The sequence below is a fragment of the Pezoporus flaviventris genome, unplaced genomic scaffold, assembly GCF_033815535.1.
Source record: "Pezoporus flaviventris isolate CSIRO_AGI_PZ_B2104156 unplaced genomic scaffold, CSIRO_AGI_Pfla_v1 ptg000078l, whole genome shotgun sequence".
NCBI classification, from domain to species: Eukaryota; Metazoa; Chordata; class Aves; order Psittaciformes; family Psittacidae; genus Pezoporus; species Pezoporus flaviventris.
In genome coordinates, this window is record NW_026892626.1 from 11,441,256 (window position 1) to 11,464,241 (window position 22,986).

At 38.9% G+C, this 22,986-nt stretch overlaps 1 protein-coding gene and 1 long non-coding RNA gene across 2 annotated transcripts in view; one reads left to right on the forward strand and one right to left on the reverse strand.

The window, feature by feature from the left end:
• The first annotated feature begins 759 nt into the window (after positions 1-759).
• Positions 760-22,986, forward strand: part of OTOA (otoancorin) — a 37,625-nt gene continuing 15,398 nt past the window's right edge. Inside the window, 19 exon segments of the mRNA XM_061473313.1 lie at positions 760-3,781; positions 4,072-4,100; positions 4,193-4,223; positions 4,317-4,344; positions 5,253-5,340; positions 6,812-6,943; positions 8,110-8,345; positions 8,565-8,668; positions 11,260-11,366; positions 11,817-11,956; positions 14,454-14,577; positions 14,957-15,172; positions 15,718-15,885; positions 16,197-16,337; positions 16,973-17,028; positions 17,396-17,513; positions 18,009-18,082; positions 19,646-19,781; positions 21,158-21,348. Of these exon segments, the coding sequence (XP_061329297.1) occupies positions 3,703-3,781; positions 4,072-4,100; positions 4,193-4,223; positions 4,317-4,344; positions 5,253-5,340; positions 6,812-6,943; positions 8,110-8,345; positions 8,565-8,668; positions 11,260-11,366; positions 11,817-11,956; positions 14,454-14,577; positions 14,957-15,172; positions 15,718-15,885; positions 16,197-16,337; positions 16,973-17,028; positions 17,396-17,513; positions 18,009-18,082; positions 19,646-19,781; positions 21,158-21,348 (2,198 nt within the window). The 5' untranslated portion in view covers positions 760-3,702.
• On the reverse strand, positions 18,884-21,432 carry LOC133279525 (uncharacterized). The gene is made up of 3 exons (XR_009746915.1): positions 21,408-21,432; positions 21,219-21,314; positions 18,884-19,312 (listed from the first exon to the last, which is right to left on the reverse strand). It is a non-coding gene; the product is annotated as an uncharacterized LOC133279525 (long non-coding RNA).

Sequence of the window (22,986 nt, forward strand, 5' to 3'; positions counted from 1 at the left end):
TAGCTTTGAGAGGTTTTGGGTGAGAAGGTGCAATGTAAGTAATAATCGGTTTTGTTGTATGTTTGGTATTTTTTAAATGATGATTTAATTGTGAATTTTTGTTCCCTGTATTTAAACAAGTATTCTTACACTTGAGATGGACAATTAAAATGTTTATTAAAACATGAGCAATAACGGGGAAAAACTATGAACAAAGTAAGCTTAAATTCAGCAGGGTTGGAAACCCACTTAGTTCTGCTGAATGTACAGAGTAGCCTTAAGGAATTGTACCTACACCTATACTTATAAAATCAGAGTTCCTTGCAAAGGAAAGGGTGCAGCGTGCCTCAAGGAAGGGGCTTCTTTTTCTTTCTAGGCCTTGAAAGTGCATTTGTGTGCAATTAATGTCGTATAGCCCATGCAAAGAAACTCTTGTGTCCAGTAGTAAGTTAAATTGCCTGAAATACTTCAACATATCATCCAAGTTCAATGTCCAAATTCATTACTCCCAGGCTTGGGGAACCCGCCTTGTCCCTCTACTGTCCATGTCCTGCTGTGGGTGATGGTACGATTTGCACTTCAGTGGTCTCACCAATGTGCCGTATTTTACCCTGGAGATTAACGAAACTATCTGTTCTGTCAAGGTGGCACTGGGTGTGTTGCATCACAGGAAAAAGATGCTGTGCAAAGGCATGATTTGGTCGGAAACTTTCAACACAAACTTGGAACAGCTTCATCTCGCAGAAACTGCAGCCCCCTTTCACTGGGTGATCCCAGGTACAGTCAGCTTGTATTCCACTCTGAGGAGCCCAGGGCCACCTACCCATGCCTGGGGTAGAAGATGGGAGGAACAGGGTGCTGGGAAGCACCAGCCTCGCCCTGTGTTCCCCTCCCCTCCGCACCCCCAACTTGTTGAGCCCTCTGTCTCAGGAGGGGAAGCCTCCTCTTCTGCCTGCCTCTGAGCACCCCAGCAGAGATTTCCCCCTCCAGTCTGGCTGAAGGTTGGGTGCTGCCGTGCAGATACCTGAGGCTGTGAGGCGGTGCTGGCCCAGTCCCTGCCCCCTGCTCTCCGGGTCTAGCTGGAGCCGCCCAGCTCATTGCACTGCCAGTGCAGGGAAGGAGGTGCACACAGCACAGGTAGGTGAAGTGCTGTGGGGTCCTGGCTCTCCTCAGGAACCCACCAGCTCACTTTTCTCTTCTGCCTGGCTTTTATTTCCCTCTAGCACTTTCCAGCCTGAACCCCTTGAGGGTTCCCTCACTGCATATAGTGCTTTTTTCCAGAGGTGCTGGTAGCTTGGCTGCAAGGGGGAGGATGGGCACTGGCTGTGCAAGGGCTTATCAGCAAGATTTCTGGTTATGAGGTTAGCTTTCTGGTTATCAAGCCTCAGATAAGGCAGCAGCTACATTGGAGTGAGTGATAAAATGTCTAGAATTTCTTTACATGGCAGAGCGACTGTTCAGGGAGCAAGAGGAGAAGGCGGTCTGGGAGCTCCTCATAACTGGAGAGTTCTGCAAGGGTGACATCTCGGAGATCTGATCATAGCATGTGCTGCCATGGTGCAAGGAATGATCTCTGGGGAAATACTGGATGTAATCTGCAAGAGATCCCCAGAGCATGATTTGGGGTTGTCTAAGAGCTGCTGTGGACTTCAGCAGACAGACTTGTTTCACTGCCAGAGGAACTGTTTCATCCCGCAGATTGTGTTACCAAGCAGGGCTATTCCACAACAGACTTCTTCTGCACCTGCCAATTGTTCACTGAAGTTAGTCAGGATAAAAAAGCACTTTCTTAGCATTTAATCTCCTTATATGTTAGTTTAGCATGCTTTAAATAAATTATACTCCCCGATCAAAGTGAATGAATTAGAATAAACAAATCAGGATTGACATTTATAGCATAATTTAAACTATGTGAAGTAATCAAACCTTACTGCAAAATTAATAGGGCAAAGTCAGAAACAAACACAAGAAAGTTCATTGTCCGGGAAACCAGATACTTCTGAATGAGAGACGTACTGTGGTGCTCCCAAAAGAATGGCTGAAAAGGGTTTCAGTGTGTGCAAGAACAGGACAGAGGCGATAGCTTCTTGAAGTCTTAATGTTTAAATTTTTCCCCATCTGTCAGTTTGAGTCACTTCTGTTTAAAGACTGAAGTTAAGTATTTGTGCTAGACTGAAGTATTGCTAGAGGCTGTTAAAAAGCATCTTCACAAAAAAGTACCTTGCTGAAACATGAGATTAAACAATCTGTAAAAGGTGTTCATATTTATCAGATGTTCAGATCTGTAACACAAGCTGTGGCAGAGAACTTTTAATTAAAAAAGAATGGATCCAAATTCAACAGCAAAAGGAAATGCAGAAATTAGGTCTCTTCAGACATACTCTTAAAGGAAAGGGAGAGAAACTGTAACAAAGTCATCCCAGTGTCAGAATGCAGTTGGCCAACAGGGATCTCCATGTAATTTGTTAAAACTGGGGACTAATCCCAGTGTAAGAAGCTGCAATCTGCAGAGCAGGGCGTCATCTAATACCTCACAGTCACCAGTCTCATGGCTGGTCAGAGGGCCAGGCTGAGGGTGCAGAGGCAGAAGATCCTCTCTGCAGTAAACTTAGTGCAGTGTGGATTAAAGTAGCCTGTGGTCCTCGGCACTGCGGAGGGCATGTGGCTGCAGAAATACCTGCATCAAGATCTGTTCAGTCTGTGCTTCCTTTCCATCCCATTGCATTACTGCAGTCTGCATTCTTGTCCTTCAGGAACTAGACTGAAAGAGACAAATTCATTTCATGTAGGACAACTGTGATACTATCAGTCTTTTCTGATGAGAATGAGACACACCTTGATGAACTGCTCCAGGTATCCCATTACTGCTCTTCCAGCTAATTTATCTTTCAATGATCTTCATAGCAGCGATAGCAAGAGCTACTAAAATATGTATTTCCATAGAAACTATGTCCTAGCTGATGGTGAAAAGTTGATTGTATGTTTGAGAGTAGAGCTTTCATCCATCTAAGTAAAGTGGCATGGTCTTGAACTCCAGCCTTCCCATGTGTCACTTTCCTGCTGTTTCCGAAGGGCATAAGGATATTGCCCTCTTTATAGAGTGGCAGCAGTAGGGAAGAGGAGCAATCCTTCACCTTCCGTGCCTGGAGCACCCTGCAATGCCGTGTGGTGAGCGAGAGGGCTGGACCCTCCAGCCATTTGAGTTCAGAGACCTGCAAATGGAGGGTCCCTGACCTGGTCTGCAGTAATTGTGCAGGCAACTTAAGCTAGAGAAAGCTTAGGGTTTGTTTGGAGCTTGTTTACTATTTCCTTTTTCGCTCCCCCAATTTCTTTTCTATTTTATCTGAATTTAAAAGGATTTGTTCGCTTTAACAAAATTGCATTTAAGTAATACTGAAGTGTAAAGTGGGTTAGTAAGTAAGCAGTGCTTCTAGGAAGGAAATTAAAAGAGCTGCTTGGTAAAAGAGAAATAAATCTGTCTGCACATGCACACTTGACAGACTTGTATTTGCATAAAATGTATCTCTATCTTGGGAAAAGACCTATAATAAAAACTTGGGAGCAAGCACTTTTAGATCATTCTGATCTCTATCTATACTCCATAGCTTAGTCTGTCTCTGATTTATAGCTATGAAAGTTTTGTGTGAGTATTGCCTTTTGACTGTTCTTTATGTTTTCCTTTTCAATTTAAATATCTTCTGATTTTAATAAGCACTAGAAGAAATGTCCAGACTTTTGAAGATATGTTTCTTATTGATGTCAGTGAATCATGCTGAGATCATACGCAGTCGAAACACTGAAGGTAAGACCAGATCTCCTGTGTGAGGGATGTATTTTGTGTGGATGGAAAAAGCTATGTGTAGTAAAATAGATGCAGTACTATTTAGTAGCTAAGACTGTATTCTCTGCTCTGTTGACTTCATGGAGCTCTGTCAGCAAAGAATTTAACCAAGATTGCTTATTATTTAGCCCTTTTTTTTTCCACTGTTTTTATGTAAATACCTTTAATCAAAACTGCATTCAATACTTATAAATAAATTAGATGTGTATATATAGTTTTGATCACTGCAGTAACAGGATAATCTTTTACAGATTTGCCTCCATTATTACACAAAGCTGTGGTTAGTATTTTTATTTGATCTCTCTACTAACATTTTGTATTATAATCTATAAATAATAATTTATTACATATATTTATGATTTTTTTTCTTAGGAGGAAGTAATAACTGGGAAATATCTGAATGGTAATATACAAAATTGTTCCCACTTATACTTCTAAAAGGAATTAAAACTCAATATCTCACCATAACTTTTTATGTTCCATTTTTCATGTGCAGCACTCCTTGATATATTTCATTTTCAAAGGTAATGTATTATTCTCACCATCTTGATCTTTTGGTATTATCTTGCACTTCAGATACAATCTGTTTCATTTACATTGAAACTGAAACATTATGGATAGAATAAAATTGCCATGTATGATTACTTTGGTTTAGATCTCCTGTGAGGAATATTTCCTCTTAACAAGGGAAAAAGATGGTTTTCACGATGAAGCAGGAAACATACACAGAATGAGACTGAGAATAAACATCAGCTACAGTTTTCAAATGTTCTGACAATTAACTTTGTTCATATGTTTCAGAATGGCTTCTTAAGGAAATCGGGTGCAGTTCCAGCTTTCTGTCCATCTCCCTCTTTCAGTCCCACTCCATCCCCCATCTATCCCACTTCCAGCTCCTGGTGACTTTTGAATTATTTTCTAATTTTGTCTAAATTTGAAAGAGCACTATAAGCCTCAAAAGCAATTTCTACTCCTACATTCTTTGAGAAAATCAATGGCTGTGTAAAGAAGACACACTGAAATTAATGACTCCGCTGAGGAAAAAGAAGCAGACATTAGTCACTGTACTTTCTTTCTGGAAGTAGATCAGAAGAGGTATAATGGGTGACAGGAAGCACACCTATGGCTTCGGAGTAGCCACAGCACAAGTTGTCTCATGTCTGGAGATGATACTAATGGCAACACATTGGAAAGTAGAGATCATTGTGGGTGGTTGTGGCATTAGATAAAATAACTTCATTCCCTTCCTCCCTGAACTGTGTGTTTTCTTTGCATTAAATCAGTTGGCTATTAGTCTAGTTAGACCAGAAAGCTAAGTACTCGTGTCATTATTGTATTAGTAGTAGTGGGGTTTTTTTGTTTTGTCTTGTAATCTGCTATTTTACATGCTATGTTACTTTGCTGGTATTTTTGGTCCTGTTTTCTGTTACAGTTCTAATGTCTGGACAGCAGATACACTTACAAAAGTCATGGCATATTTTCATGCGCAGGAAGTTATGTTCACTCTTAGCAGTCTACAGGTTTGTGCCATTTAAAAATGTTATTTAAAAAAGCAACCTATCTCTGTAGCCAAAATTACACTATCAGTAATAGCGGTAACTAACAGATCTACAGTGTAGCAGATAAGTATGAAATAGGAATAGGGGCTTTGGTTGTCTTTTTCCGCTAAGATTGCAGGGGTATGCAAGGCAGAAATAATAGTAAGATTTTTTGCTTTTCCTCTGATAGAAAGCAGATGTTAGGAGTTTTCAGATTCAGCTATTTTTTCTAAATTGTAAATGAGTGTATATACATGCTCTTCTCCCCAAAATGGCAGGTTTCTCCACAGATTTGACTGTGGAGGTAGTTTGTGCTGCTTTGGATGGAATGAGAGGCTCCAGAGCATCCTACAAAATACATTCACCTTTTAAAGCTCCTCTGATCTCTGTTTCTGTAAATTGTCAGTGTGAAAATGGTGTAGGAAAGAGTCATTGTTCTTCATCCCTGGTCATTATGATTAGCTATGAGCTGGTTTAAGTGGAGCTGTAGCCTGCTAATCAAAGCCTGAACCCCTCCATCCTCTCTACATGCGCACACACATGCCCTGAAAAAGGTGTCAAATGTGTGCCCTCTGAGCCTCAGGCATTCCCAGAAGCCCACTGCCATGTAGCTCCACAGCACTTGAACCATTTCCCAAGTTCTATTTCACTGTCACAGCTCAGCCAAAGCTACATGAGACTACTATTGCTTCTTCCCATTTGATTACATTTATTAACAGTTTAAGGCTCTAAGCATGCCGCAGGGACCTATCTGTGTTAATATTTGTTGGTGGCAATGCAAGCTAAGCAAAACCAACAAAGAACAGTTTCAACTCAAATTCCAAATTAATTCTGAAATAATTCTGTCAGGAATTAGAAGGGATTTTACTCCAGTCTGATGCTAATGAGCCTTCCAGTGTTTTCTGTTCCAGTGTTAGAATTCCCCTTAGATATTCAAAATAGGAATGAGATTGTTACCTCTTAATGCAATTTGATGTGAGAGAATTTTTGCCTTACAGCCTGGTACAGACTTTTCCTCCCGTCTAATTGCACATTTCCTTCCTTTTTTTAAGTAATAGTTGTATTCACACAGTACCTGATATTTTTTTTTTTTTTAGCTCCTTAAAAGTTTCATTTTCACAGCCCTGCTGTGTGAAACAGGAAAGTATTATTACTCTTGGTTTATGAAGTGAGAACCTGAGGCATCTGTGTTAAATGATTCACTTCAGAGGACTTGCTTGTGCCACTTGGCTCAGTCTAAGAACAGGATTTAAAAACTACTGTCTTTCAGAATTACATTTAGATTATTTTGTTTACTGCTTGTGTTTAGATTTGTTCTAGTTGTTGACAAAACAGCCAATACAGGAGGTAAACACTTAACCCTCCTTAAGCAGAGATTTTCAGGGAGTAAAAGATGCCCCTAGTACAATAGTATGAGTTTTATGTATATTATGCATATTTTTCTATACTCTAGATGTCCATAGAAAGTTACCTGAAGAACCTCTTATACCAGCCTAGGCAGCTACTGTCTGAATTTCAACAGCTTGATCAGCAGCAGTTCCAAACTGCAATGAAGTATCTCTTCAACAGCAGAAAGGACCATCTTGTAAGTTACTCTGCACTTGTGGAAAAGAAAAGCTGCTGTCAGTGGTTCAGATAAATGGGACAAGGCCAGACTTGGGGTATTGCAGTTACTGAGTCAGCTTGGATTAGATTCCAGAGGCCTCTCTCCTAAGGCTGGACTTACTTAATTCTTGTTGTTTAGAAGTTTGATGCCAAGTCCAAGTTGGATATATGGATTTTCTCTGCAATCAGTGGAGAGAAACACATCTCCAGGGAATGATTTACCTTCCTATACAGTATCTAAAGTAGGTAGGACCAGTTGTTCTCAGGGAGTACCTGCTTCTCTTCAGTGGCTAGAAAGAGAGCAATAATGACTAAAGAAGACGAAATTACTTACTAATTAGTTGTGGGAGCATGCAAGCAAATTGTTAGACAATTTGGAGGAGAGGCAGTATAACGTCATTCATTGCCTCTGTGATGTGTCCCTGTGTGACCCATCTTGAAAGTCTTGCTCAAAATCAGTGAGTGCCACCCAGGGAGGATTAACCCTGCAGAAGGAATCTCACTGCAGGGGTGGGATCACAGCCTGGTGTGTGAGAGCACTTGGCATCTTCTCTGCTAGGAGGAGGGCCTCCAGTGTGGGTATCGCTGAGGGCAGAGATTAATCTGGGAGAACTGTAGTGTGTTTCGCCAGGCAAGAGGTGACTGCCCAGACCAAACACTGTATAATCCAGTATTCAACATAATCAAATTAGTATTATTATTGAACATATTAATAAACATAGTAATTATTCAAACAAAAGTAATAATGAGATAATTCTCATTCAATTCTGGTATTATTTCATTTTCCAATAATTCTTTCATGAGAGCACACACTATAACTTTCTTTAATATATATAATTCTTTCATGAGAGCACACACTATAACTTTCTTTAATGTATATAATTCTTTCATGAGAGCACACACTATAACTTGAGCCATTTGGATTATTTTTACGTTTTTCATTTTGATTTTGTCAAAAGATTCAAGCTGCTGTCTGGGCAATGCCGGAAACAAGTTATCTGAAGGAATGCACTAAACAGTAATTTGCAGCTATTTTTCATGAGAACAGGACCATATTTTTTATAGAATGCTTTCTGTTAGGCCTCAAAATTAACAATATACTAAATTAATCATAGAGTTGTTCTATTAACCCTTTGTTGCTTGCAGGAAATGGGAAATATTATTCTTGATTGGGACAAAACTAGAGAGAGAATATTTCAAAGCCCAGGAGTAAACAGGACCTTGTTCCTTATAACACTGGATAAATGCTTTCTGGCTCTGAGTGCTCTGGACTGTGTGGATATCCTAAGCCAGGTTTTGCGTGTGTCAGTGGTGAACTATCTCCAACCTGATGTCATTGGGAGCCTCCCAACCATTCTGCCGGAGGATGCTTTCAGAAACTTGTAAGCCATTTATTTTCCAGACACAATTAAAACTAGTATTTGCTGACTATATATACTTTTAAACAGAGGTTACTCTATGGTCTCAGTCTATTGTCCAGATACTGCTTTCTGCTTATGTGTGGCTGTTTCTAAAAGCATTTGCCCATGTTTGTGATTAAAAAAAAAACCCACCTAGATAGTTAACTCATTAGTGAACTAACATGCCCTTGTATCACTTAGATCAGCGGTATTCAAGGACCTCTATGACAAAACCTCAGCAAATACGCAGAAAGCTCTCTATGGCTGGATGAAGCAGATTCTACAAAAGTCCTATAACATGAGTGGTATGTTATGTACAAAGTGTTTTCTACTTTCTTATCATAAGAGAAAAACAGTCAGCAAAAGACCTATCCATTGTGTTGAATAGTTTCTCAAATTTAACACAGGTCTGTATAAGAGTAGCTGTCCTGAATACAGTAAACAATATATTCGGTATTCACAGCAAATAGTTCTCTAAAGATACTTGCTCTTCATCTCTTGTGCACAGAGCTATACATAAAGTCTGTCTACTACTCAGGTCCTTTTTCTAACACTTAAATAGGATACAGTTGTCAGGTACTCTGCACAGCTGTGTTGTTCACTTCTGAACTCTGATTTAGAGTAGAAAATTAGGTCTGTCTCAGAATACATCAGCCAATGCACTGTTTAAAGTACAACAAATGCAGGATGTTGTGAAAGTTCTATTGCACACGGCACTGACTCATTCAGAAAAGGGATGAGATGATGACAAAGTTAATTAATTCTGATTTTATGCATTTTACCACATCTTTTTGCCTTGTTAATGTGTCTTAAACAAATGTGCCACAGCTGGAACAGCGCAGGACAGGCTCCATGAGGGGGCTGTTATGCAGCAGCAGCACTAATGTGTAAGAGCCAGTACTTGGGCTTTCACTGAACATCCCAGCAGTGCTGTTGTGGGACTATTTTAGACTTTTAGATGTGTATGCTCTTCCTCTTTCCCTGGAAATCAAAAGCAAAATGCCTGCTTCCCTCAGTGCAGCTAAATTTGGCTCCTGGGGTTTTTGCTGTTTCAGATAAGATCACCCAGCTCAGGAGGGACTGAGAATTACCATGCCTTTCTTACGCCTTTATTGCTGCTCCAAATGCAAAGCAGTGCAGATACAGTGAATACTCTCCTGAAGGAACTGTGTGATTGCCAGCTGGTTGTGGTAGTATGAGCTGCAGAGCTCATCAGCCCTGAGCAGGCACAGTTGGACTGCTACCAGTGTCCAGGTTGGCAAGTCTGCAGCTCACTCGAGTGTATCTGCACACCACTCATCACAGCACAGGGCGCAGGACAGCAGAGGAGGCCTGCAATAGTCTGATTCATTCACTTTAACTTTTTACATGGATACCACTGGGATCATGTGGGAAGGGAATCAACCCTCTGCACAAGCAGCATCTTCTTCTCTGTAGTTCAGCAGAAAAGAAACTTGAAAGAAGCCTCATATTTGTGGTGCTTACAGGGCTACCTTCCAGGCATTTTTGCTGGTTTTGGAGGCAGAGGGCTCAACACCCTGTCTCTGTTGTGCAGAATGCAGAGGGCTTCCCCATCATGCTGCATCTCCCCACTGTGCCAGGCAGTCCCTGCAGCTGGATCACTGGGCTGGCAGGAGATGACGTGTCTTAAGAGTCAAACCTTTTAAGAAATTTCTTTGTCGCTCAGTTACTACATTTCATATATTAAACCCACAGGGGTGTTCAGAGGTGAAGCATGCTGGTAGCCTTGCAAACCCAGGAGACAGTAACTGTTGAATTTTGTACCTTATTTAAAAATTTAAAAAAAAATAGTTTTGAGGGATGACTGTTAACTGTGGTTGGTAACTGTAGGTTTGTTCTACTAAAGGCCACAGTTAACATGCTTAAATTGTGCTAGTTTTTGATTAACTTTTCTATCATCTCTTTCAACTATCTTAATGTTCCTGGTAATGGGAGGTAATTAAGGCGCTTAAAACTGGAGGCATGCCAGGTCTGCCGGGAGCCTCATCTCATCTCAGCTAAGGAACTTAGATCTGTGTTTTCAAAAAAAAATCACTTTCTAAATGGGGTCTTTCAGCTTCTGATATTTATAGGCTGGGTTTTGTAGCCTGTTAATACCAGAACTCTTCAAAGTGCACCGACTTTTATTTTAGCAGAGTTGTATCAGCACTGCTAAGGAATGTGTTCAGAGGTGTCACATGCTGAGCCATCCCGATTATGACACCTTGGAGAAAACATTGTCTTTGTGTCTCAGAGTGCCCACCTAGTCCATATATACTTTTTTCTCAGGGATATTTGGATCTTTGTTTCACTTTCAGTCCTTGAGAGAATATTACTGAATGAATGACATTTTTTTAACTGTTATGTGGTATTCTGTATTTTCTGCCAACCTATTTCCATATAGGTGTATGAACGATTTTTCATTTTCTCCATTATTGCTATTGCCTATTGATGAAATAAGTGGGATCATCAGTAGTAATACATAAGATCTATAAAGTATTTTAAAGTATCATGCCTTCATGGTGTTCTTAATTGATATATTTGGTTAGGAAAACTGAATTTTAAAAATGCTGCTCCATATTTAATACTAGTGGTTTCATTTTTTCTGCCCCATACTTTATCCGTTTTGTACTTTGACAACATAAACCCTTAATGGCTTTCATAGGAGAAAATTTGAGACATTGGAACCAGTATTGCATTTAAATTCAAAAATGTATGGGCTTCTAAAAATGTGGTGCTGAAATCTAGCTAATGGAGGGAACCTGACTCTGCTAAGGAGTTTTCTGATTTGCAGATTTCTTTTAATTATTTACCAATAATAATATACTGAGTAAAATATATTTGAAAAATAATTACTTTCTTAACATTGTAGTGAGTATTTATTTGTATGAAACAGAGTTCAATGAATCAACTTCTTGGGTCACTGCAGAAAGCTTATGGATCTTGGGAAGATACATGGTCCATCTCCCACTGGAAGAAATTCTGAAAATTAGTCTCAATGAAGTAAGTAATAAAACATGGTTGGATATATCATTGTCAAGTGATGTCAGCTACAAACAGTATGAACACAGATGTAAATTTAAACATGAGAAACGTTAATATAATTTAGTTATTTAAATATAAAGAGAATCCAAATTGATTGCCATGCAAATATTCTTCCATTTCTGGAATTTGAAAGTGCCTATCATTAATATGTAATTATTTGTCTGGATCAGGCTTCTGTGACTTGTACTGAGAGATACTGAGGGACTAGTGATGAAGACCTTCACGTAATTTGACAGTTTGACAGAGACTTGTTCACTCAGCTTTGCCTTCAAAAATACTGCATTATCCAAATGTAGCTTCTTCTTTTCTGTGTTACATGAATGAAGACAATTAATTTAGTGTGTCAAACATTTTATTGGATGTAATTTTTTCATAATCCTGACTCATAATTTTGTTTGTACTGGTCAGATAAGACTATTCATAAGCTATGACAATGCAACAAAGCAGTTGGACACAGTGTATGATATCACACCAGAGCTTACACAAGGCTTCCTGGAAAGAATAAACTCATCAGGATTTGATATGAGAAACACTTCAACTATCTACAGGCAAGATTGCTTTTCCTTTTCTTTTATGGCTCTGTATGGAGACAATGAATAAGTAAGGAGGAGAGAGAGGAGCAATAAGTAGCTGATGAAACTGTTGATGTGGCATAGCTTTTTCCTTCCAGCAGAAAAATCTAGGCTGAAATCCAGCCCTGTTTAGCAACAGTGAAGAATTGCTGCTTTATGAAAATTTGGCAGTATGCCTAATTAGCTAATGCTTTGTCTCCTGCTTCACAGTGAGGAGTTGTCTGTAGTATTCATAGGAGGACTACAGCAGTATCTGGGGGTCCCAATCAGAGTTCCATCACATTGTACAGTACAGCAGTAAAATAATTTGGGATGGAGGGACATGAGTTGACTTGGCTGTTTGAATCACAGAAGATGGAGGTGTTTTGTGGAAATCATGTTACAGTTAAGATTGAAGGAGGAAATCTTAGTTCATGCCAGCCAGGACTGCAGGTGCATTTTAAATTACATGGGTGTCACCAGAAAGGTTGCAAAGTGAACAGATCTAAAGCCTGTCCTGAAGGGTAGAGATGAGCCATGTTTAAATGAATGTAACTGTTATGTGTCTAAGCAGGAAACTGGATTTTCAGGGCAGTCAAATCAGCACTGAACTTACTTTAACAATAACAAAAACCCAAAATAAACTGCTCTTACTCATAAATACGCAGTGAGCGTGAGCTATCTGTGAGGAAGTGCTGTACTCCACATTTGCATTTACACTGTCCTATCAGGGGATGTATTTAGTCCCAAGACACCACTGTCTGTGACGTTATTTGTAGTCTCTTTGGGGAATACCTTGGAGTTTTAAACTAATGGAGAATATGCTTTATGGCTTCAGAGCTCCTATCATTATTGCAATGTAATTCATGCACTTCCATGAAATACTGCTGGTTGTTGGAGGTGTAAGCAAGAGAAGAATTATGCCCACACTCTAAGTTCCAGTGTCAGAAATCTTAAAGATTATTCTACCACTCACAAGAGGTGCCACATTCTCACAGATGAGAGAAATGTTGTGCTCCATAATCCTTAATATATTCCATTTTTACAACACACTTATTTTATATTACTCATTTTAACCATACTGATGATTTAAATGCACTTTTACTTTAAAGAAGTAGTATTATTCATTGCTGCTAGTCCCAAAGGAGACGAAGAGTTCTTGGAGGCTATGCAATAGTGCATCAGAAGGTAATTATTTCTTATAAAAATGCTGTTATAGATTTTTTTTTTAATTTATATGTTAGTTTGATGATGTCCCATGAATTCTGATGGGCTGCTGAAGCAGTGTTTTATTATATCGCTGAGCAGGTTGTTGTTGAGGGACTAAAGGAACTAAAAGCTAAGCCTTTCCAGAGAATTTTACTTAGCTTGTGATAGTGCTGCAGCATTGCCCACTGTTGATTTAGTTCACATCTGGACATTAGAGTCTGCTCATACCTGCATTACTGAACTGCTGAAAAACGGAGACTGTAGCAGGAAAGCTGGGCTTTGGCCTTGTCTTTGTAGGTTCTAGTTCTGAGTAAATTCTAAAAACAAAGACTAAGATTTTTCAGGGACATAGGGGTTGATTTAGGCTTCCTACAAACTAATTCATCGCCATCACTATGAAGTTTTAAGTCCAGAGAAAGGGATACACACTTCAGACCTCTCTTTGCAGGGCTGCAGGTAATGGCAGTAAATAAGCAGCAGGCCTAAGTCAGAAGGCCACCTACAGTAGGCGCTTACCCTTCATGGCATGACTACTTCTCTCTACCAAGTATGGCTGTGGTTGTGCATTACAGAGGATAATGGAAATGCTAACTTAAATAATACAGCACTAATACTGTGAAGGAAAATGAACTCCACTTCTAGTTCATAACACTGCCTTGCAAACTGCTGTGCTGGCACAACTGAGACAGTGAACCTCAGTGCAGATTCTCAAACCAGTGTTGAATTGGACAGGTCTCCGTACACTGGCCAGTCATATTTTTGATGTGTCATACAGCAGGCTTTGTTTAAACATGAAGTGCTAGGGGCTATCTAATGCTCTAGCTGCTACTCTGACACGTGAATGAGTTATGTTGCATGTGAAATCCAAGCAGGATTCAGAGTTCAAAACATCCCACCAATCCAGGTAAGAACTCAGTAAGCCACTTCTAGTGACTTACTAAATAGCCCTCTATCCCTTTCAAAGCGGAGATTACACTGCAAATTCTGCCAAGGGGAGGGGGAGGCATTAGCTGGAAAAATCCAGCCATGGACTCCGGAACTAGGAAAATTAAATTTTTGACAGCACAAGTAATTTTAGGCAGAGCTCAGCTGAATACAGAGAATAGTGCATATGTCTCCCAGTTTCAGGCTATGTGGAGTTTTAAGGATTGCAGTTTAACGCACTGACGACAAACAGAAATGGCTCAAGTTTTGAGCACAAGTAGGGTGTACCACACAGTATTTCAGTTTCCTGAGAGTGACACCTTTTATGTCAGAAGTTAGCTAAAGTATTTCTTCTATATAGGTTAGGTTTATTGGTTTGCTTTTATGATGACATGGAACAGATGGATGCAGCTGTGGCCCGGGCTCTACTTCATCAAATGATTAAGTGTAATCAGCTAAGAGGTTTCCAGGCCGAGGTTCAGAAGGTGGGTACAGTACTTGTTCTTCTTGCCTAATCTAATCTTGAAAAGAGAGGAGAAGGGACTTTCTACTTGAACATAGAAGGAAAAGAGTGAAAAATTACTGGCATGTCAAAGATAAGTAGAAATAGTTCTTGAGCATATACTGCAAAGAATAAAAGTCCTTCCTTTTTTTAAATACTGCTCATTCTTTTTTTCATTCTGTTTCCTCCTGTTCCATATTCCTTTCAGAACTGTGGTTCTGTTTTTATTTTTTATGAAGCGTGGTCACTAAATGGTTGCCAATGCCTATTCCAGAAACTCCATTTAAATGTTTGGGTGATAATGGAAATTGGTTCTTGAAAATCTTTTATTCCCCGTCTGCTTTTTTGTTTGTTTGCTTTAGCTCAAATCTCAACTCCTGGACATTGCCATGCAAAACCAGACATTGAATGATATCCTTGGATCTCTGTCAGATGCTGTAGTTGGACTAACCTCAAGTCAGCTGGAATCTTTGTCACCTGAAGCAGTGCATAATGCTATTGCAACATTAAACCAAGTATCTGGGTGGACAAAAAGCCAAGTTATGATTTTATCCAGTAAATATCTCTCTTATGAAAAGGTACCTCTGATAACAGCTTTCCTACCTTTTATTTTCAAAAGTGAAATGGCTTTTTCTCCACAATAACTGTAGATCTTGAAAAGTTTAGTACAGGATTTCTATTTAATACTGTTAGTGGTGTGAAAAAATTGTTTAAATCAAATAAAAACTTCCAAGAGTGTACCTCCCAGGGTAATTCTCTAGTAACAGAGAGAATGACTATTTGTATTTGGCAGTTGTATATATTGTTTTGTCTCTGTCACTACCCTAAGCAGAATTTGCATGAGCAGAGATCCCAGGCTATATATTCAAATATGCTGTAATGGAAGGAGTCAGGGTCCTTTCTGCAGAGTCAAAAAAAGGACTGTCTGGGAAAATTGTTGCATTTGTTCCCTGGACAGATTTATCTGAATTGGAAGAAATCTAAGAAAAGTGCATCCTCAAGCAAGAAATGTTTTAAGTATTCAACAATAATAGTTTTGATTTATTAACTTTTGCTTTAAAATATATCTATCTGCTGTTCACTAGCCAGAAAACTTTGTTTGTTTGTGCTGTTATCTCTGCAGGTTTTATCATTTTATAATGTTAGTCAAATGGGCGCATTGGTAACTGGTATCAGTACCCAGTCATTCTACAGCATGAACCCAAAAGAGCTTTCTCACATTATTCGAGGCACAACATCCCAGTACTTACCTGACTTATCACCTGCACAGCAACAAGGGATCCTCAGGAAGGTGATTATAAACTTGACAGTGCAGCAGGTTCTCAGTGCACATGAGCACAATAACCAGAAACGCAGGGCATGATTTAAAATGTTGTCACTAAGATATGTGTTTTAGCTCAATGGTTAATATTTCTAATGTATTTTTCTGAATACCAAGTATATTTTGAAGGCTCTCTCTTGCTTAGTTCCATGATGTTTTTAATGCTAGCATGTTTTACTTTTATCCTCTTAAGAGAAATATTACACAGAATAGAAAGGACAAATCCTGTAAGTCTAAGCATCAGTTCTGAAATGCCATGTATTATGTGTTATTCTTTTTAGATAGCTGCATCTGGAGATTTTTCTTCATCAGTCAAAGATATACCAGGAGCTTTCTTTAAAGAAATATCTCTTCCTGGTTTATGGAAGCAGACTGGATATAATTCTTCAATGATGAAAGAAAAAGAACTAAGAAGAAGCCAGGTAAAAATTATTATGCAGTTCCCATTTCAATGCAATTTAGTATGATAGAAGAATAGAAGAAGTGTTGTAACACATATGTGTTCAAGGAACATTGGGAAAAGGAGGGAACTGTCATATATATATATATATATATATATATATATATATATATATGTATGTATATCTTGATGTAAACAACCAGAGGTCATTTAAAACCTAAGCAGCAATTATGAGACAATGCTATGGAAAGGAAAGCATTAATATGCTGAGTTTAAATGGCTTCAAGATTCTGCCACATGCATTTTCTCTTTCCAGTACTCTATACTAGACATTTGCATGTAGTCAGCCCTTTGACTCTGTCCAGAAAGATGAAAGGTTGAACCAGATGATCTCCAGAGGTCCCTTCAAACCTAAATTATTCAGTGCTTGTGTGCCATGGGCATGTTTAACACCGTCTTATAATGCCAGTCAGCAATGTCCTGTCTTGTGAAGAAATTCAGCACTGGGTGACAAATGTTTTGGTTGGCCAAGCTGGACCATAGAAATATCTTTAGACTACATAAGAAAGTTAAGCATGCAAAAACCTTGCAGTAGTTATTGTATCTTATAACTGGAGTACCTAAGCTTAACTTTAAATATGATGGGTTTTATTTCAGGCTTTATATCTGTATGAATTACTGTCTAAGAAAAACTACCCTGTTGATCTTCTAAGGTATGGATGACAGTCTATCTTGAAATGGTGGTTAAGTTTAGTTTTGCTATGGGAGCATTTTTGAGGTAAACAGTATGTGGTTATTTTGTACTATCTTATGTTTATTCATTCCTTGATGCCACAGGGTAATTCACCTTCCTCATTAAAAAGGGTCTTCAAATCCAAAATCAGGATTGCAGAGGTTTTGGTATAAAGCTCAGTCAATATTTTTTCAATTTGATTATGGTTTTACTTTCAGTAGCCTTTCAGTTACATGAAATGGGAAAGAGAGGCAGTCAAGAAACTGTGTTTTAGGACATGGCTGTGGGAAGTAAGGACTAGATCCTGCTTAAACATTCAAAAGACTGAACTTTGCTTTTCCTATCAGCACAGGACAGCTTGTGAAAGGAGTAACTTGTCAACACATTGAAAGTATGGGTACAGACATTTTTTTAAACACTTTTAAATTCTTTGAAACGAATCTTCATCTACTTTCTCCATATCAGGTAAAATCAAAGGAAGACTTTGTGTACATAAGCATACTACCTAATAGCCAAGCTGTAGGTAAATTAGAATTCGGTTAATACTTCTTTTTTTTTTTTTAATCTTGTATGTGTGAGCTTGTCTGTTAACATATTTCATTTAAATCTTTTATGTGTGAATTTGTCTGTTCTTATACTTTGTTTTGACGACTTCATTTTTTACAATTTGTAAGAAATTCCTACAGTCGTCCTACTTGCTAATTCATGAGTAATCTGTTTGGAAATGTATGTAGATTTTGAAAACATATAAATGCTCTCATGCACCCAAATACAGGATGTTTCATCTCTGATGTTTACAAAAAGAAAACTCTAAACTACTATAAAAAAGCCAAAGAAAAATGCTCTTTGAAGATAATATGCAGTTTTATATATGCTAAATTATAAATTGTAATAAACCATAATTTCCTTCTTTTTCCGTATTTCCACATGTTCAAGATATTACTGTTTTGTTTCTTTTAGATTAATTGTTTGGCATGGAAGTTTTGGAAAGTCTCCAATGTATCTACTCCTCCATTCCTCTTACTGGTGCTTCCGTGAGTTACATCTTACTACATCTGAAGTTAATTCATCTGTAGCACCACATTCAGACTAGTCCTTCTGAGCGCTTTTAAAATAATCTCTTCAGTCCTGAGAAAACTGATGATTCAAAGAAATGGTAGATTATAAAAAGTGGTCACTGATTGTAGCTGAAATGTCTCAAGTATAAGTTGGCAATACTTGGTGTCTTTTAGTATAGCCCATTTTTGTCACAGTTGTGGATTCCTTTGCATCCTTGAAATCAGAATCCCCTGAAGCTCTTTGTGTCCAGACTAAACCATGGTGCAGTGGTGTGGCAGCAATGAAGATTAAAAAGCTTGTAATGCTGCTGCTTATACTGTTGCTGATCTCTGCTAAAAGAAAGGGGCTCATTTGCTGGGCTTTCTTGAACGTACTTGTTTAGAATTACAAAAATAACATAAATACGGCTTATGCTGGATTCTGTTTTCTTTGGGTTTTGGTTTGGGGTTTTGGGTGGGTTTTTTTTATTTTTTTTTTTCCCCTAGGTTGGGAGACTTGGTTTGCTTCTTTGTTCAGGTATTTTTTTGAGAGTGAATATCTTACAACAAAGCCATTGGGCTCTCCCAAGCATATTACTTCATATGTTTAAAATCATTTCAGTGTGTTTAAAGGCATTTTTGTAAGTTAGCAAAACTTTGCTTTATGTAAATAGCCAAGTAATATTCAGTGACAGCTTTTTTCCTTAAGAAAAAAGATAATTGTACCTTGATACAAATTCCTGAATTGTACAACTTGTTAATTCCCCTTTTTCTTTCTTTCTTTCTTCCTACAAGCTTAAAGGGATAAAAGGGAATGAGAACTGTTCTTTTCCTGGAATAATTTTAATTGAAAAAAAGTGAGGAAAGAAAAGCATTCTCTTTGGGAAGGCATTATTCTCTTTAAAAATAGTAAAATAATACTAGAAAGACTTTAATACAAGGCTTTCTATAAGCTGCAGCTCCAAGTTATTTGGCCAACAGTTGTTGGCTTGTTCAGGGCTATCAAAAGTCACTGGTACTCTTGCCTACAAACCCTGGTAATGCTGGACTTGTGCAACTCCGGGATATAGCTTTATTTACAAAGGCTGCTGGCCACTCTAGATGGTAAAGAGTATCATTTTGTTAATTTGGCAGGCCTCTTGGACTTTGATAAAAAGGAAGCCTAGTCTAAAATTACTTGCTGTCCTTAGTCCACCCACCACATCTTCATTCATCAGAGAATTATTCCTAATAAAAAGAGGAAAGGAAAAAAGTTTAAGAATTGCAAACAGTCTCGTTTCATATGGTGTTAAAGCACCTCAGAGCACTTTCATCCACTTGCAGCTATTTACAACCCTTAGCCTTTTTTTGAAGTGAGGCACATGTGCTCATGAACTGGAAGAAGATCTGAGTTAAAGTAAGGTGTGGATTAATTTCAACTTTTTGGGTCCGGCCCATTTATAATATTTCAAGTCCAGTTTTTCAAGTGTAATTTTTCCATCATCGCAGATTTTATGGGTGTGGTTATGGGTGTATGAAGGTCAGGTTTATATTATGAGATAATTTGAATTCTTTCTGCAGGATTGAGTACCTGGAGTATGTTTCAGGCCCCTTGTGTGTCCCTTTTGTTGCAAGTCTGGGGAAGACTGAGATGAATCTTTTGAATCCCAGCCTTCACAAAAAGAATGCTGTCCTACAAAAAGTACAGGAGTGCTTGGTAGGTATGGCTAGGAGGGATAAGCAGTGGAGGGGAGTTGCAAAATAAGTAATCTATACTGAGCCACTGACAGTTCCAAACTAAGCGAGAGTGATTGATTAGTTTTCTTTCCGTTTATTGTTATGCGGTGCTTCACAAAGTTATTCTGCCTACTTCAACTCTCCAGCCTGCATGCACATGCTCATGATCTCCTGTATACAGAGAGCAACCCGAGACACAGGCTTTCCTGCTCTGTGTTTGTGCAGTGAAACCATAGCTGATGGTATCTGAGAGCCCAAAAGGTAATAGCAAGGCATGCTAATTTCTTCATTGTCACAAGCAAGAGCAGCTTAGACTATTGCTGAGCTCAGAAAAACTCTTAGTGCCAGGGGCCCAAGCAACCTACTGTACCTGACCTGCTTTGAGCAGGAGGCGTGGACTTGGTGACCTCCAGAGGTCCAAACTCCCTTCTGCAGTTCTGTTTGCACATGTTATTGCACTGCATTTCATGCAGTAGTGTCAGTCACCATCTACATAAATTCTTGACTTGCCCATATGTAGTCTGTATTATGTTTTATTATATATCTGTATTATGTTTTTCTCATGTATAGTTTATTTTGTTGTTCCCTGCCTAAAGAAACCTTTTTGTAGCTTCCTTAACAATTTTCCTTGACTCGATGGATCTTACAAAGTATTCTCATGAAATGTCATTGCTGACCACAGTGAACAGGCTGGGACAGCCTGGAGCTGATCCATTTGCATCTGGAGCTGTTCCCTCTTGCTCCAAGCAGTGCTAGTCCTGTAGAGCTGTGCATGGAAGCTGTGCTCCATGGGAGAGAAGGTGGTACAAGGGGGATTCTGTGAATTCTGCTCTCTAGGAAGTTCAGCAGTCATTAGTTTTTAGGGGAAACTATTTTTTTGATGTAGTTGTGAATATTTACATCCTTATACGTACTAACCAGCCATGTAATCCCTAGAGCTTTCGCAGCTGCTATGGAAAACCCTCAGAGTTAAGCCACCTGACAGCAAGAACTTCTCTCCCTTTTGTCATAAGGGGCCATGTGAGGGCTCTGCTGCCAGGCAGAACTGCACCACGTCTGCAGGTAGTCACCTGGATAGACTGTGACAGGAGATTTAGTCTAATTTTTTTATGTGTGCTTCAATATGGGATGAAGAATACACTGAAAGCTCTAAGTGCTTATTAAATATCACCAGTTGCATTGGTAAAAGCAAAAAGTATAAAGCAGTCTCACCAGAAATTGTAGATTAAGTTGCCAGTGCAAACTGTTGGGCCTTTGTTCCTTAAAGGGTCATGGAGCTTAAATGTGTTGTGATGGAGTTGAGTGATACAGAGCTAAGATTAGCTCTACCAACAAGGTAAATGCTTCTTGTTTCAGAACGGCTCCATTGCTGATGAATATGATGTTGACCTACTTGGAAATTTAATCTGCCACTTACCTCCAGCCTTTCTACATGGCAGAATGTCCCTGAAGGCAATGGCAACAGCCCTTCATCCCTTCAAGCTCTGCCAACAGCTCAGCCATGAGCAGAAGACTGAAATTAAATACAAACTACTTGAGTTATATGGGTAAGGTATTAAATATACCACCTTGCTTATGCTGATGGCTAAGCCATGCAAATACCAACCATTTTCTTTGTCCAGATAGAACTGCAATGAAAACAACACAAAGAACTTCTGTCACTGACTGAACTTGGGGTCTCTGTCCACTAGAATGACATTTCTGTTCTTGTGTGTAACATAACTGTGGAACAAAATACAACCCCAGGGACACCCGGCATGATTTAATTCCCAGAGGAAAAGGAGAGAAAGTGTAACGTTTGAGGAGGGTCAGGCAAAGAGAGTCTCTGATATGGCAAGAGAAATGGTGTTACAGACAAAGAATGGTGCAGGAATGCAAAGAATGGGAAAATTGAGATGGGATACTCAGTATGCTGGTGTGAGAAGAGAAATTAAGATGACTGCAAGCACCTGTGGCAGTGGGAAAGAGCTAAAGAAGCAGAGGGATATGAAGTTCAACCACCTGAAGCAACAAAGCAGACAGCATGTTAGGTATCATTAGTGACTCATATTTGGAGGCTGATTGGAACACTGCTGTATCAGTCCTACAATAAACAAAGCCATCCCCTGTCTGGCAAGAATATACTGTTTCTCTCTTGCATTTGTCTCTTAGAAGTATGTTGCATTTGGAAAGACTGAATGTATAGTTTCTAACCACCCGTCAGCCCTAAAGACTGTCACTTGATTCACCTAATTTTAGTTGCTCATTCAGCTTCCTTCTAGTCAGCATTTTTTCCAGTAATGGAATAGCTACATTTTCCACCAGATCGCACCCCTGCATTAATCTTGATACAGATCCATTTTATTGAATCATAACTTACTGTGCTAAATTGTTTAGTTTAGTTTATTACTTGTCTAGTCAAACATCCTCACAGTTGAGCAACAAATCAAAGAAAGTTTTCTGTGAGAACTCGTACCAGCAACAGATTTGTTACTATGACCTTCTTCAGGCTCTTTTAGGCTGAAAATTATTTATCTAAATGGTTTCTAAAGTCAACCACCAACTGGGTTGGTTAACTTTTGTCAGATTTCTATCAAACAAAAAGGCCAAACCTGCATGGTGCTAAAGTACATACGTTTTGAAACACCCATCACCACTCAGAATGGAACCTGAACTTGATTTTAAGACCTGAAATTCCTACAAAAAAAAATTAGCATGTTATTTTAAGAGCTATGGTATCTATCATACAATTGCTCTTATACAGAAATGGCATAGGTGTCATTAGATGTGGCTCTCCAAGGTGTTAGATCTGCCTTCCATAACTCCTGACATTTCAGATGAATGAAATAACAGACAGTAAAAATACAGAGCTAATAAGGTATGGATTTAAATCCTCTGTTCCATCACCTGTGTTTCATGTTTCTCTCCCTCAGTTTTAAAAAGGCAGCATTGGGAGCAGACTGGTGCCACACTGAGTTACTTTCCTGAGTTGTTCAGTGAACTCAGTCTTCTCAGAATGAGGGGAAAACTGTTCACTTCTCCTAGGTGTTTCACAGACCTCTGCTTCAGAAATGCTGAGAATACTGTGACTATTGAGGGAGAGAGAGAGCTCTGTTACCACACTATTTGAAGGCTTTATCTGGATATATTGAGAATTTTGCTAATGCCACTAATGCTCTTTGTATCAGAGAGATGACAAAATGCAG